Source organism: Hyperolius riggenbachi, chromosome 5 (assembly GCF_040937935.1).
Source record: "Hyperolius riggenbachi isolate aHypRig1 chromosome 5, aHypRig1.pri, whole genome shotgun sequence".
Taxonomy (NCBI): domain Eukaryota; kingdom Metazoa; phylum Chordata; class Amphibia; order Anura; family Hyperoliidae; genus Hyperolius; species Hyperolius riggenbachi.
The window spans coordinates 384753649-384770173 of NC_090650.1; the positions used below are offsets into that span (position 1 = coordinate 384753649).

The 16525-nt window shown below is 47.3% G+C and overlaps 2 protein-coding genes across 4 annotated transcripts in view; one reads left to right on the plus strand and one right to left on the minus strand.

The window, feature by feature from the left end:
- Window positions 1-12633, minus strand: part of MTERF3 (mitochondrial transcription termination factor 3) — a 65174-nt gene extending 52541 nt beyond the window's left edge. The window contains exons 1-2 of the mRNA XM_068237695.1: window positions 12332-12633; window positions 2374-2726 (exon numbers count right to left, since the gene is read on the minus strand). Coding sequence (XP_068093796.1) covers window positions 2374-2710 — 337 coding nt within the window. The 5' untranslated portion in view covers window positions 2711-2726; window positions 12332-12633. The remainder of the gene's footprint in view (window positions 1-2373; window positions 2727-12331) is intronic.
- The window catches only part of PTDSS1 (phosphatidylserine synthase 1), a 128516-nt gene that overhangs the window by 34386 nt on the left and 77605 nt on the right, over window positions 1-16525 (plus strand). For 2 of the 3 annotated variants that reach the window (XM_068237693.1, XM_068237692.1), the window contains exon 3: window positions 12776-12889. In XM_068237693.1, the coding sequence (XP_068093794.1) occupies window positions 12776-12889 (114 nt within the window). Of the gene's footprint in view, window positions 1-12507; window positions 12890-16525 lie in introns of those variants that run through there. The other variant, XM_068237694.1, reaches the window with a different exon arrangement.

A 16525-nucleotide genomic window follows, 5' to 3' on the forward strand; every position in this document is an offset into this window, starting at 1 on the left:
TCGGATATTTAAGTTCCCTGACAACTCTCATGCAAATTACTGCGATCGCTTGAAGTCTCATTCACGTCCGTCGTGTATACCCGCAAGCACAGAGATGGATCAGGAAACGCTCGTCATCACGGGACGTCGCTGGGATCCATCGTCCTGCCTGGTGAGGTGAGTATTCAGCTATAAAGTGCCTGAAAGCCACAAGCTCTCGCCATAATAGTAGGGCAAATCGCAACTATCCTGTATGGTCACAGTATAAAGTTCCTTTCACACAGCATTCCTTGTGTTAGGTGGCAATAAACAGCATAATGGCACCGCAGCACAATGCAGCTATACTTCAGTGGCACGTTCACCCCAGCGTATGGGCGCCACAGTGGTTTCCATTGGAATAACGCGTGGCATGTTGTGTGTTTACCGGACAACGTGCGCATTTATAGTGAAGCGTACCTCAATGTACGATGCAACTTTTTGGAGAGAGATCTATTGCCTGCCCATACACCACAGGTCAATTCCCAATCGATTTCAGCATGAAATCTCTCAGGAATCTGCCTTGTGATGCCACATTTGCTTGCTCCGTCTTCATACACGTGCCCTACATGGTTGTTGGCGTATAAGTGGGTGCGTGTGTGAAATCACACACGCACCCAAGTTACCTCGGCAACCACAAAGTATACTGCACCGGGGGGAACATTTTGCATTGGGGGGACAGTGCTGGGGGTTCCCTCACGTTTATCGCTTGCCCCGAAGTCGCCTGGTGTATGGCCAACCTTAAGGTAGCCATAGATCTAGCGATGATGGGCAGATTCGACCAAGAAATAAATCTCTCTCTAATCGAATCTGATAAGAGAGATGTGTCAGCTGTCCATACACTGCAGGCCGATTCCCCATCAATATCGTGCTGAAATCGATAGGTTGCACATTAGGCAGAACGGTGTAGGGAGTTTTGTCGCTCATCCTGATATCGCATGCCATTATTGCCACGCACCTGATCAAACAAGCCGGCCCTACATCTTGCAGCATGTCCGATACATACATGCGACCAATTTCAGCACAATATTTGTCGCATCGGCAGCATTGCCGTATTGGCGACACCAATTTTTATCTGATTATTGAATCGGATTGTGGATCGGCCGCCAAGTCGCCTGATGTATAGGCCACCTTTACAGTTCCACCGCCAGTGTCCCTACTGCCCTCCTTACCTCTGTATAGCTCATTTATCTCATTGAAAACAGTGTTTATCCTATTTTTTATGAATAATCCTGCCATCAAGGAAGAAGGGAGGGGCGTGTTAGGAATAAACATTAAAGAAAAAGTCCTGGAGATTCACTTGAATAAGAAATTTGAAGTGGACCTGAACAGGACAGAAGGAAAACAGAGAAATACACCCTGTATGTATTTAGGGAGTTTAGCCTATCTAATTCCCCCTCATCTGCGACTAAGCATAAGTTGTAATTTGATCCTTCAGCTGTGTCAGCTGAGTGCCTCTGCAGAGAGCTAATTAGTAAACACACAGGCTGTTAAAGTGAATCTCCGGACTAAAAATCGACTCAGCAGCACTGAAAAGGCTTGGTGTTTCTTTAACAGTTTCACAGCATCTGAACTTTGTTTCTCTTATACAAGCCTCATTTTTAGCTTCACAGACGAAAACTGCCCGGGCTTTTTTCTCCTGATGCTGTGCAAAGCATGATGGGATTTCTGATTTTGTTGTTCTCGTTTCTGCTGTTTTGGTGCAATTTTTTTTTTTTTTACATTTTGAATTTGACATTTGAAGCCTAGCGTGTGCAGCTGGGAGGGGTTATCAGGACACAGTACAGTTGGAAATGTGTCTCCTGCTCCTTGTCACCTCCTTTCAACCAAAAAGATGGCTGCCCCCATGACAAAGATGGCAGCCCCCATGAATCACAAACATTTGCCTGTTCTTTTAAAACAGGGTGGGTAAGAGATTATATTACCTATCTATTCTAATTAACATAACTAATGTAACTTGATGACAGTATGTTTGTTTAGGCTGAAGTTCCCCTTTAACAATATGTTTGCTTCCATGAAAGCAGGAAGTAGACACACAGAAGATTTATTGCAGGATATGTATCAGCTGTCACAAAGAAATGTTTTTCTTTAAAAGTTTATTATGCTGTTGCGTATCTTTTAGAGCAGAGAGGAAGTTCTGAGTTCAGGTCCACTTTAAAGATATAAATTTAATAGCGAGGACTACAAAACAAGGAGTCTATGACCTTCGAACAAAAAGGATTATAACCCCTTTTATATGTTAGATTACATGCTGCCATGAGAGAGCCAAATCTTCCCTTCTGCATTTCTTTCCCATTGATAAGAGAAGCCGCCTGGGGAGATGATGAGGCTCTCACAGTGACATTAGAGATATTATACCTTCCGAGAGGGAAGCCGTATCCTCTGTGACTATGGCAGCCGCCTCCTGTTGATTCTGGCTGATTGAAGGCAGATTGCTCTCTGGAAGAACGACCTTTACACCATCCTCAGTAATGTACCGGGCACAGCCTGCTCTCGGCAACACAGCGCACCTCCTTGCGGGGTGATGCATCATAAAGACGCCGCGGTGCAACTGATGACCTGAGATTGGATCATTTTTCCCCAGATGCCGGCAGGTTAAAGTTACTGAATCTCTCAGTCTCTGTGACAAGTGCTCATAACGGCTGAGGCCTAGTAGCAGACATCTGGCGCTTCTCTGGCATATGGGCGCAGCCATCCTCCAGCATCACAAGCTTCAAAACACAGAGAAACATCAAGTTAGTACTGAGATTTAACAGTGTACCCGTCAGTGAACTATTACTTAAAGGACACCCGAGGCGAAAATAAAACGAATGAAAAATGATTGCATCTATCTTCCTTCTCCTAAAAATGACTTAAGATATTCCACAGTTTTATTTTATGTTTAAATCTACTTTTAAGTTTTAACAGTTTTATTGTTTTTGCTCAATGACACATTCATTGAAGTATGCCAGAGCTAAAAATCTATGAACTATTGACCCTTTTTATCTCTTTCCTGTTCTCAGAAGCCATTTTCTGCTAGGAAAGTGTTTTATAGTTGGAATTTTCTATCAATGAGGGTCACACTGTAGTCACTTCCTGTCTGAGTCAGGGCTGAGTCAGCCACTTACATACCTGATATTTAACTTTTTCAGGCAGAGAGAGAGAGAGAGAAAAAAAAAAGAACACAGCATAATTATTTGTGTGCTAGGCACGGTACATACACATGTCTATCTCATCATGTCACATGTCCCCTTGGGTATCCTTTAAAAGGTACCAAAAAGCCTCCTTACTAAAATGCTATGCAAAACAGAAGTTTTCTTTCTTAAAGGGAATCTAAACTGAGAACTACAGTATATGGATTTTTCCTTTAAAAATAATACCAGTTGCCTGACACCCCTGCTGACCCTGTGTCTCTAATACTTCTGGCCACAGCCCCTGAACAGGCCTGCAGAACAGGTGCTCTGAAACATCCATATCCCTCTCAGTTAAGGTTCCCTTTACCACTGTCGCGAAAATCTTAAAATTTTAAATATTTGTAAACACAAACAGATAAGAAGCATGTTTGTTTCAGAGCAAAATGATCCATAAATTAAGTGTCTCCTATGTTGCTGTCTTACAGTAGGTAGTAGAAATTTGACATTACCGACAGGTTTTTGGGCTAGTCCATCTCCCCATAGAAGATTTTTAGTATAGCCTTTATTCTTTATAAAGACACTCCTTGAAAAAGATTTATACAAAGATGCTGGCCAGCCTCCCTGCTCGCTGCACACAGTTTTGGCAGTTGGATGGAGCAATTGCCATTCACCGAGTGCTTTTGAAAATAAAGAAAAACCCTGAGAATTCCCCATGAGGAGATGGGCTAGTCCAAAACCTGTTGGTTCTGTCAGATTTCTACTACTTACTGTAAGTGACAGCAGCATAGGAGAAAAGTAATTTATGGATCAATTTACTCTGGAAGAAACATACTTCTTATCTGTAAATGTGTACATATATTTTCGATCTTAAGATTTTCGCTACAGTGGTCCTTTAAAACACAAGGTATTTGTGATTATTCAGGTTGAAGTAAGCTTTAAAGTGTCCCACAATGCATCACTGCTGAATATGCAGATCACCTCTTTATTGTCCCTGATTTGCATATTCAGCAGTGGTGCATTGTGTGACACCGCATATACTACCTCCAACCTGAATAACAGCAAATCCCTTATGTTTTAAAGTGATCCCAAGCCAAAGCTCTGGATCAAAATCGGATCCATACCAACAAAGAGTGATAAATTAAAACTCTTTTCAGGCTCACCTTTTAAGTATATTATAATATATATATATATATATATATATATATATATATATATATATATATATATATATATATATATATATATATATATATATATATATATATATATATATATATATATATATATATATATATATATATATATATATATATATATATATATATGGGTTTACAAAGCGGTCTTCCTGAACCAAGGACAGACACAAAAACATTCTTCAGCCATCCAAACTCCACCCCTAGCTAAATCATCAATCACTCACTCCTTAGTATAGAGTTGATCACCTGACCTCAACAGCTCCTCCCTATCCTGCTGAGAGATTAACTCTGTGGCCAGCGCTGCAGCTCAGCTTCTCCTTGGTCAATGTGGAATAAATAACTTAAACATTTAAAAGGGTTAAACAAAAGAGCAATGAGAAATTGTTTCTTATTGCAGGCTAAGTAGGAAGATGAGAAGTAAAATGGCTTTGATAAACACAGTAGTGAGGGTGTAGGAGAAATTAAAGTGGCCCCAAATTAAAAATACAAGATTTCAGAAATAAAATCTATTTTCTAAATTATAATAATAATTAGCAGCCTTTTTTCAGCTGCATAATGACAAATATAAAATATTTTACATTTATTGGAGGAACTCCTCCCTTCCTTTCATATTGCCGGGACAGAATCCGGCAGACTAGTGGAGTAGGTGGTGTCCGGCAATGGAGGAATTGCTAATGGCTGCCACCTGTATAACCATAGTTATGGAAAGAGAAGGGTGAAAAGCATGCACTGAAATGCTCATAGGCTTGAAGGAGTGTTTATTTATCTTTGTATGTGTCAGAGTGGTGCAACTAAATATTTTGAATTAAAAACAATGTTTGGTTTGGGTCCGCTTTAAGCCTAAAAAAAAGCATTTTAACTTAACTGTACAGTGCAAAACATTAATAACCAGGCTGTTTTACTTGTTGAAAGAGTTAATTTCTAGGCATGGAAGTGACAGCTTCTGTCTTGTTGGTACCTTGTCAGGAATGTAGTAAACATCACGGATGAGCAAATTACAGCCATAAATGTTTACCTGGCAGAATACAACTTCAGAGGATAGGGAGAGATAAAATACATGAACTATTGACCTTTTTCTAACTCTCGGACACTTAGGCTGCAGCTGAGAAAAGGCAACAAAAACATTCAATATAGTTTGTAAATGTTTAAATATAAAATAAAACAATGGGATGTCTAAAAAAATATATTTTTAGTTGTAGGAGCATAAATACAATAGTTTATTTACACCTCTGGTTCACTTTAACTCGCCACCTTCTCACTTCCAATTCGCTCCACAACGCATTTCATCTCCGACACTTACACCTTCTAAACCAGAACTTCCATTGTGAAGGCGGAAGCGTTCGAAGATAGAATGTGGTGTGGAGTGCATCGGAAGGGAGGCGACAGCCTAGGACAGTTATCTCTCCCCCTTATACAGTTTGCGCCCCCACAGATTCCTGGATGATTTTGCTGAATCATTTGCACTCTTAACTAGTGTCTACTAGGCAGTTACCTGCGAGATAGAGGGACACGCCCATCTAAGGGACATCATTGGCTGGAGAAGAAACGCCCACTTTACTGGAAGCTGCTCGTTTTCTTAAAGCTTCCTGGGTCACATGACTGACCTTGATTTCTGTGGATTGACTGTATTAAATATGTAATATCGTAATCCATGATTCACCTTTACTACCGAAGAAATGTGAACTTTGGCTTTAAAGGAATACTGTAGGGGGGTTGGTGGAAAATGAGTTGAACTTACCCAGGGCTTCTAATGGTCCCAGGCAGACATCCTGTGCCCGCGCAGCCACTCATCGCTGCTCCGGCCCCGGCTCTGGTTCACTTCTGGAATTTAAGACTTTAAAGTCTGAAAACCACTACGCCTGCATTGCCGTGTCCTCTATCCCGCTGATGTCACCAGGACTGTACTGAGCAGGCACAGACCATACTGTGACTGCGCAGTATGCTCCTGGTGCCATCAGCGGGAGCGAGGACACGGCAATGCAGGCGCAGTGGTTTTCAGACTTTAAAGTCTGAAATTCCAGAAGTGAACCGGAGGCGGGGCCGGAGCATCGGTGAGTGGCTGCGCTGGCACAGGATGTCTGCAGGGGACCATTAGAAGCCCCGGGTAAGTTCAACTCCTTTTTCCCCGACCCCTACAGTATTCCTTTAAGCAATATATGCAGAAGATGAGAACACGTAAAAAAAGAGGAGCAACAGAAAAGTCTGTAAGCGTACCTGATGTATCATGATGAGACTCTATTGAGGCTTCCCTCAGTGTTCTACGGTCTACCTTCGCCTAGCGTGGACCACTGGAAGATTGCTGACAGGAAACAGATGCCAATCTTTTCGGGACCACACGTGCAAAGTAAGCCAGAGCCAGTTGTGCTACTGTGCATGCACGACCGTGGTCGTCACAGAAGAAGAGCGTGCCTTCGATGCGTAGGGGTTCCACGCTCGGCAGTGGAAGAATAGAGGACAAAGAGGGAAGCCTCAATGGGATACTGAGTCTTCCCTCTCTTTAGATGAGTATCTGTGAACCCGATCGTCGTATCTCTGAACCTTTATAAATGAAGCCTTTAGCCTGAAAATAAAAAAGCCTTAAAGTGTTCCAGAGCTGTAAAGATATTAAGATTTGATACTTACCTGGGGCTTCTTCCAGCCCCATAAGCTCATGTCAGCCCTTCGCTATCCTCCCGCGGTCTGCCGTTCAGCCGTAATCAGCCCAGGTTATTGGTTCAGTTGCGTCATTCGGGGTCTTCTGTGCATGCACGGACCTCCCGCACATGCGCAGAAGGCACGGACTGACGCGACTGAGCCTGTTACCAGGGCTGATCACGTCTGAACGCCAGATCGAGGGAGGATGGCGAGGGGCTCACACATGCTTAAGGGGCTGGAAGAAACCCCAGGTAAGTATAGAATCTTAATATCTTTAAAGCTCTGGAACACTTTAAAGTAAATCGGTCACAAAGGGAACAAAAGGATCTTTACTAACCCGGGGCTTCTTCCAGCCCCCTGTAGTCTGTACCTGCGCTGTCCTTCCTGTCAGTCAGCAGCAGCCCCCCTCAAGCCATGTGCATCCTGATTGCACTCCCATTGCCGGGAGCATTCTGTGCATGCACTGTAGGGATTGCCCTGTAGAGCGCATGCATAGACCGCTGCCATGCAGGGGGCGTGATGAAAAGGCGTGTGGCCGGATAGCTTTGAGGGGTCACCTCTGCTTACTGGAGGGACGAGGGAAAATGGAGCGGGCGCAGGATGACTGCAGGGGCCTGCAAGAGGTCTCAGGTAAGTTAAAATGCTTTTTTTTAGGCTTAAAGCGGACCCAAACCAAACATTGTTTTTAATTCAAAATATTTAGTTGCACCACTCTAACACATACAAAGATAAATAAACACTCCTTCAAGCCTTTGAGCATTTCAGTGCATGCTTTTCACCCTTCTCTTTTCATAACTAGGGTTATACAGGTGGCACCCATTACTTCCGAGCTTAATAGGAGGTTATAGATCATGGGTGTGTTTGTCATCAGCTACCCTCCCTCACAGGGGCGTTGTCTATGTGAAATCTCACACAAGCTGAGATCACCTCCCCTGTGACATCATCAGTAGCAGCCTGTGTTTTGTTTTTGTTTTTTTATCTCCTCCACCAGTCTGACGGATTCTGTCCCGACAATATGAAAGGAAGAGAGGGGTTCCTCCAATAAATGTAAAATATTTTATATTTGTCATCACGCAGCTGAAAAGGCTGCTATTTATTATTATAATTTTGAAAATAGATTTTATTTCTGAAATCTTGTATTTTTAATTAGGGTACTGCTCACTGACAACTATTTAAAAGCTATAAAACTCTTGCCTGGGAAAGAATAACTTTTGAGAGTAGAAGATAGAAAAAAACAGTCAATAAGTCATAGATTGTGGCTCTAAACAACTTTGTCATTTAGCTGAAGCAATTAAAAAATTAAACAGTCTCTTACCTTTTAAACACAAAATAAAACTGTGGGATTTAAAAAAAAAATCATATTTAGGAGTAAAGATCCAATTGCTTATCTCAGAAGTGTAGTTTAGGTGAGATGTTCTTTAAGCACTCAATAAGCCACCCCTGCATAACAAGGCAATGACGCCATCCAGAAAGCACCCCAGCTGACAGCCAAATACTAAAAGAACAGCTTGGGCTTGGCCTTTGTTACTTACATATTTGGCCTCAATTCACTAAGATCATGCTGGAGATAATAAGGCAAGAGAAAACTTACCTCCACATAAGAGAGAGTTATCTTATCTCTTCATTCCTTAAGTTACCTCCTCTGGGCTCTATTCATAAAAAAGTTGTTGCGAGAAAACTCCTGGAGGGAAAATACCGCAGCGGTATTTCACACTTTTGGGTGGTCATTCAAAGAAATCTTGAAAGCTGCGATGCAAGTGCGGAGATCTCCCGCTGAAGGCTGGCGGTAAGCTGTCGGAAGGCATGCGGAAACACTTCAGCCGGCAGAGTCCCTCCGTGCACTGCTCTCTCTGGGAGGTCTGTCCCATTCACTTGTATGTAATCCGCAAAATCAGAGGAAGCGGTATTTCCCGTCCACATACCGCTTCCTCTAATCTTTATGAATGGCCATTTTGTTACTTTTTTCTAGATAAATCTAGAAAAACACTGGAGAAGGCGGAAATTTCTCGCTCTGCTGGGGGATTGTAGATTTTCATGCGGGAACAGCTTTTATGAATGCCGACTTTGCTAAATGGACGGGAAAATCCACTGTTTTGAGCGGAAAACTTGCGGTAAGGTTTTATGAATAGAGCCCTCTGTAGTTAAGTTACCTCCTCTGTAGTTATTTTACCTCCTCTGTAGGTAATTTACCTCCTCTGTAGTTATTTTCACATGCAGTTAATAAACAGCCTGTCTTTAACTCTGGAGTTATTTTAAGGATTGAAGAGTTAACTTAAAGACAGAAGAGTTAACTTTAGGTTTGCCTGAGGTAAAATGTTTCCTGAATACTACATGCCTTATCACCATGGTAACAACTCTAGAAGAGTTATTAAAGACAGGAGATAAGCTTAGTGAATTGAGGCCATTGAGAGTTGTTACACAACCAGGTACAGCAAATTAAAACGTATCACAGAGGCTAAAGCCACGTATCATACTAAATCCAGAGCTGTGGAATCAAGAAGTGGAAGTGAAGTCCTTGGAGCAATATTTGGGTACCCAGAGTCAGAGGTTTCATAAACTGAGGAGTTGGATTTTTGTGCCCACTCCTTAGTCCTGCAAGGGCTGTGGGGTTGGAGTCTCTGAGTAGAGCAATTTTAGGTACCTGGAGTCGGAGGTTTCATAAACTGAGGAGTCGGATGATCTTTGTACCATCTCCACAGCTCTGAAATAATCCATGGTCAAGTTGACTGTTTTGATCAGTCTTGGATGAGACTGTAGAATGCATACAAGTTCCCTACTACCTCCTTTAATAATCTTCCATTTTATTGCACAGACAATCCACTTATATGTGGAAATGCAAAACAAGCTAAATTCTAAAACTACTGTGCATGCGCCCGCATACGCACAAACCTAGATCACCACCCAAGACAAATGTTCCCGATTGTCCTGGGTGACAGTCTAGCATGTACTTCTTGATATAACCCAGGTAAGTAGAATACAAATCCCTACACAACCTAGGCCCTGGATACATGAAGGATTTGTTGCAACTGTGTCACACACACCTCCCACAACCTCAGATCAAAAGGATCTAATAACTTGACCACCCCCCAGAGTCCATCTAAAAAACTTTGGAGCCACAGCTTTCTGTCATGCTATCCCTAGCCTTTGAAACGCCTTGACACACCTGATCAAGAACACTCCAACCCTAGACACATTTAATACTGAATACTACAAAAAAAACAAAGTGTTTCACTTACATCGGGCTTCTGCCGGCCCCTTGCAGCCTTCCTGTCCCATGCTGGTCCTCCACGATCCTCCGTTCTCCCGCCGAAAGCTCGTTTCAATAGCGTCAACTTGGCAACTGCGCCTGCGTGCCCCGGGTCACGCATATCTTCAAGTTCCCGTGGGCAGGAACACGAAGAAAGATGCATGTGACTCGGGGCGCACAGGCTCAGTTACCGTTGATTTACAAGTCGACGGTAACAAAACTAGCTGGCGGCGGGAGAACGGAAGATTGTGGAGGACCGGCGCGGGACAGGAAGGCTGCAAAGGGCTGGCAGAAGCCCCAGGTAAGTGAAACACTTTTTTTTTTTTTTTTTTTTTTTTTTTATATTATTCAGTTCTGCTTTAAATCAAACCTGAAAAGCCACCTGTTTAGTCTGGCATATATAATCCCATCACTTTTTCAAAGGCACACAATGGGCTCTATTCATAAACCGTTACCGCAAGTTTTCCGCTCAAAACAGCGGACTTTCCCGACCATTTAGCAAAGTAGGCATTCATAAAAGCTGTTCCCGCATGAAAATCTACAATCCCCCAGCAGAGCAAGAAATTTCTGCCTTCTGCAGTGTTTTTCTAGGTTTATCTAGAAAAAAGTAACAAAATGGCCATTCATAAAGATTAGAGGAAGCAGTATGTGGACGGGAAATACCGCTTCCTCAAAGCCTGCAGATTACATACAAGTGAATGGGACAGACCTCCCAGAGAGAGCAGTGCACGGAGGGACTCTGCCGGCGTAAGTGTTTCCGCATGCCTTCCGACAGCTTACCGCCAGCCTTCAGCGGGAGATCTCCGCACTTGCATCGCAGCTACCAACATTTTTATGAATGACCACCCAGAAGTCTAAAATACTGCTGCGGTATTTTCCCTCCAGGAGTTTTTTCGCCACAATTTTTTTATGAATAGAGCCCAATATGGCATTCATAGGGAAACTGAGATGAGAAAAATCTAACAGAAAATTGTATGGTGTATTCCCACCATTAGAGCTGTCAGAGTATTGCAATACCTCATGGGACTTGTAGTTCCACCACAGCTGGAATGCCAAGGTTAGTCATTACTGGTATAGAGCATGCAGGGCAGCCATCAGGGGGGTACAAGAGGGACAGTAGTATGGGGCCCAGGAAGAGTCTGGGGCCCAAACAGTGGCAATGCCACTTGAGCCTCTGCTGGCAATTCTACCGTAGCATAACAGGAGTTGTGTGGTCATCTCCCTATTCCCTGCTGCGTGATTGGTGAACCATGCATAAATGCAGGGGGGAGGATGTTATGGGCAACGGGCAAGTTGCTTTGACTCTACCCCACATACCGTGGCTCTGCCCCCACACCATCTACCTATCAAATTGTTATTTGGCGTGAGGGGGGCCCTGTAGGTTTGCCAAGTATGGGGCCCAGAAAATTCTGATGGCGGTGTAGTGAAAATTTTTGCTACCTATCATATTTTGCAACTTGCCATAGAGGACAGTGTATGACTGTGTAGGCGTGGCTCCTCTCTGTTAACACGCCTGTAATTTTTTGCAACCACAGATCCCATTGAGCTAGAAGGGGGATTGTTCCCTCCAGGGGGGGTTATTAGTTGAGCAAGAGGGGGGATTGATCCCTGGGGGGGGTTATTAGTTGAACAAGAGGGGGGATTGTTCCCTCCAGGGGGGGTTATTAGTTGAGCAAAAGGGGGGATTGTTCCCTCCAGGGGGGGTTATTAGTTGAGCAAGAGGGGAGGGTTCTGTGTGAGAATAGGGTTTGGTTGGGTTGCATTTTCTGATACAGATAGGTTAAAGTCAATGGCTAGGTTGCACTTTCTGATAGCTATACGTATAAATAAGTGCAACCGGTTGCAAAATCTGATAAAGTTGCAAAAAATTTCACCACAGCGGCCCTGAGAGCATGCACACACACTCTACTGGCCTATCAATGTCATACTGTCAATAAAGAGCATTTACAGGAACTCCTCTGAACTGCTAGTCACATACACTATAGAGAGTGTATACACACTCTTCTGACCTGCCAGTGTCATATAAGCAATATACCCCTTTTACACAACACTATAAAGCATGTGCACACACAGTACTTCTCCGACCTGTCAATGTCATACAAGCAATACATAAATTTCCTCCTTACATTGATCCGCTCATATAGGATAATGAAGGTCCCCACACCTCAACCTCTCCAGCACCCACGTGGGTTCCCAGCACAGCGCTGCACTTCCTGTACGGGCGAGTCCATTGTCACAGTCAAGGGGGGGGGAGCCGGGCGCTGTAATCAGCCGCATGCCTCTGTAGCGGGCCCGGGGCGGGTGTCGCTGTAGCCGCAGTGTGAGCCGTCTGCCAGGGACGTGTATGTTGTTAGGTGTGCGGCGCAGCGCTGGAGGAAGCGAGGCCTGGAACCACCCTGCAGCAGCGCGGCACCCCCCGCCCGCACCAGCCCCGGGAGGGAGGGAGCGAGTGACGGGCTGCTTCCTGGCCGGGGAGGGAGGGGGACTTACGGCTCTGGCCGGGACATGGCGGTCGGGATGCGCTCCAGGACTCTAAGCAAGGATGATGTCAATTATAAACTGCATTTCAGGATGATCAACGAGCAGCAAGTGGAGGACATCACCATCGATTTCTTCTACAAGCCGCACACCATCACCCTGCTCAGCTTCACCACCGTCAGCCTCATGTACTTCGCCTTCACCAGGTGAGGACGAGCAGCTGCTGGATCTGTTCTCTGCTGCCAGGATCTGATTCCTGTACTGCATTGCGTGCTCTCTGCTGCTGATCAGCATCATGGATTTCAGGCTTCACTCTCTGCTGCTGATGCTGAGCTCCCTGTGCACTCTGCTGATGATAATGCTGGGCTGCCTGTGCACTCTCTCTGCTGCTGATGCTGGGCTGCTTGTGCACTCTCTCTGCTGCTGATGCTGGGCTGCCTGTGCACTCTCTCTGCTGCTGATGCTGGGCTGCCTGTGCACTCTCTCTGCTGCTGATGCTGGGCTGCCTGTGCACTCTCTCTGGTGCTGATGCTGGGCTGCCTGTGCACTCTCTCTGGTGCTGATGCTGGGCTGCCTGTGCACTCTCTCTGCTGCTGATGCTGGGCTGCCTGTGCACTCTCTCTGCTGCTGATGCTGGGCTGCCTGTGCACTCTCTCTGGTGCTGATGCTGGGCTGCCTGTGCACTCTCTCTGGTGCTGATGCTGGGCTGCCTGTGCACTCTCTCTGCTGCTGATGCTGGGATGCCTGTGCACTCTCTCTGCTGCTGATGCTGGGCTGCCTGTGCACTCTCTCTGCTGCTGATGCTGGGCTGCCAGTGCACTCTGCTGCTGATAATGCTGGGCTGCCTGTGCACTCTCTCTGCTGCTGATGCTGGGCTGCCTGTGCACTCTCTCTGATGCTGGGCTGCCTGTGCACTCTCTTGGCTGCTGATGCTGGGCTGCCTGTGCACTCTCTCTGCTGCTGATGCTGGGCTGCCTGTGCACTCTCTCTGCTGCTGATGCTGGGCTGCCTGTGCACTCTCTCTGCTGCTGGGCTGCCTGTGAACTCTCTGCTGCTGATGCTGGGCTGCCTGTGCACTCTCTGCTGCTGGGGTGCCTGTGCACTCTCTGCTGCTGATGCTGGGCTGCCTGTGCACTCTCTGCTGCTGGGGTGCCTGTGCACTCTCTGCTGCAGATGCTGGGGTGCCTGTGCACTCTCTGCTGCAGATGCTGGGGTGCCTGTGCACTCTCTGCTGCTGATGCTGGGGTGCCTGTGCACTCTCTGCTGCTGATGCTGGGGTTCCTGTGCACTCTCTGATGCTGGGCTGCCTGTGCACTCTCTGATGCTGGGCTGCCTGTGCACTCTCTCTGATGCTGGGCTGCCTGTGCACTCTCTCTGATGCTGGGCTGCCTGTGCACTCTCTCTGATGCTGGGCTGCCTGTGCACTCTCTCTGATGCTGGGCTGCCTGTGCACTCTCTCTGATGCTGGGCTGCCTGTGCACTCTCTCTGATGCTGGGCTGCCTGTGCACTCTCTCTGATGCTGGGCTGCCTGTGCACTCTCTCTGATGCTGGGCTGCCTGTGCACTCTCTCTGATGCTGGGCTGCCTGTGCACTCTCTCTGCTGCTGATGCTGGGCTGCCTGTGCACTCTCTCTGATGCTGGGCTGCCTGTGCACTCTCTCTGATGCTGGGCTGCCTGTGCACTCTCTCTGATGCTGGGTTGCCTGTGCACTCTCTCTGATGCTGGGCTGCCTGTGCACTCTCTCTGCTGCTGATGCTGGGCTGCCTGTGCACTCTCTGATGCTGGGCTGCCTGTGCACTCTCTGATGCTGGGCTGCCTGTGCACTCTCTGATGCTGGGCTGCCTGTGCACTCTCTGATGCTGGGCTGCCTGTGCACTCTCTGATGCTGGGCTGCCTGTGCACTCTCTGATGCTGGGCTGCCTGTGCACTCTCTGATGCTGGGCTGCCTGTGCACTCTCTGATGCTGGGCTGCCTGTGCACACTCTCTGATGCTGGGCTGCCTGTGCACTCTCTCTGCTGCTGATGCTGGGCTGCCTGTGCACTCTCTCTGCTGCTGATGCTGGGCTGCCTGTGCACTCTCTCTGCTGCTGATGCTGGGCTGCCTGTGCACTCTCTCTGCTGCTGATGCTGGGCTGCCTGTGCACTCTGGGCTGCTGCAGATGCTGGGCTACCTGTGCACTCTGCTGATGATCCTAGGCTGCCTGTGCACTCTCTGCTGCTGCTGATGATGATGATGATGATGCTCGGCTGCCTGTGCACTCTCTGCTGCTGCTGATGATGATGATGCTCGGCTGCCTGTGCACTCTCTGCTGCTGATTATGCTGGGCTGCCTTTGCACTGTCTGCTGATGATGCTGGGCTGCCTGTGCACGCTCTGCTGCTGATGATGATGCTGGGCTGCCTGTGCACTCTCTGCTGCTGATGATGATGATGCTGGGCTGCCTGTGCACTCTCTGCTGCTGCTGCTGATGATGCTGGGCTGCCTGTGCACTCTCTGCTGCTGCTGATGATGATGCTGGGCTGCCTGTGCACTCTCTGCTGCTGCTGATGATGCTGGGCTGCCTGTGCTCTCTCTGCTGCTGCTGCTGATGATGCTGGGCTGCCTGTGCACTCTCTGCTGCTGCTGCTGATGATGATGCTGGGCTGCCTGTGCACTCTCTGCTGCTGCTGCTGATGATGATGCTGGGCTGCCTGTGCACTCTCTGCTGCTGCTGATGATGATGCTGGGCTGCCTGTGCACTCTCTGCTGCTGATGATGATGCTGGGCTGCCTGTGCACTCTCTGCTGATGATGATGCTGGGCTGCCTGTACACTCTCTGCTGATGATGATGCTGGGCTGCCTGTACACTCTCTGCTGATGATGATGCTCGGCTGCCTGTGCACTCTCTGCTGCTCATGATGATGCTGGGCTGCCTGTCCACTCTCTTCTGCTGCTGCTGATGGTGCTGGGCTGCCTGTGCACTCTCTGCTGGTGATGATGATGATGATGATGCTGGGCTGCCTGTGCACTCTCTCTGATGCTGGGCTGCCTGTGCACTCTCTTCTGCTGATGGTGCTGGGCTGCCTGTGCACTCTCTGCTGCTGCTGCTGATGATGATGCTGGGCTGCCTGTGCACTCTCTGCTGCTGATGGTGCTGGGCTGCCTGTGCACTCTCTGCTGATGATGATGCTAGGCTGCCTGTGCACTCTCTCTACTACTGCTGATGATTATGCTGGGCTGCCTGTGCACTCGCTGCTGCTGCTGATACTAGGCTGCCTGTGCACTCTCTGCTGCTGCTGGGCTGCCTGTGCACTCTCTGCTGCTGCTGGGCTGCCTGTACACTCTCTGCTGATGATGATGCTCGGCTGTCTGTGCACTCTCTGCTGCTGATGATGATGCTGGGCTGCCTGTCCACTCTCTTCTGCTGCTGCTGATGGTGCTGGGCTGCCTGTGCACTCTCTGCTGCTGCTGATGATGATGATGATGATGCTGGGCTGCCTGTGCACTCTCTCTGATGCTGGGCTGCCTGTGCACTCTCTCTGATGCTGGGCTGCCTGTGCACTCTCTTCTGCTGATGGTGCTGGGCTGCCTGTGCACTCTCTGCTGCTGATGATGCTAGGCTGCCTGTGCACTCTCTCTACTACTGCTGATGATTATGCTGGGCTGCCTGTGCACTCGCTGCTGCTGCTGCTGCTGCTGATACTAGGCTGCCTGTGCACTCTCTGCTGCTGCTGGGCTGCCTGTGCACTCTCGCCTGGGTGATCTGTGCTTTCATGCTGCTGAGGCTGTGATCTTTGCATTTTAGATGATGTTGGGTGTCCTGTGTACTCTTTGATACTAAGTTACCTCTACATTCTTCTGA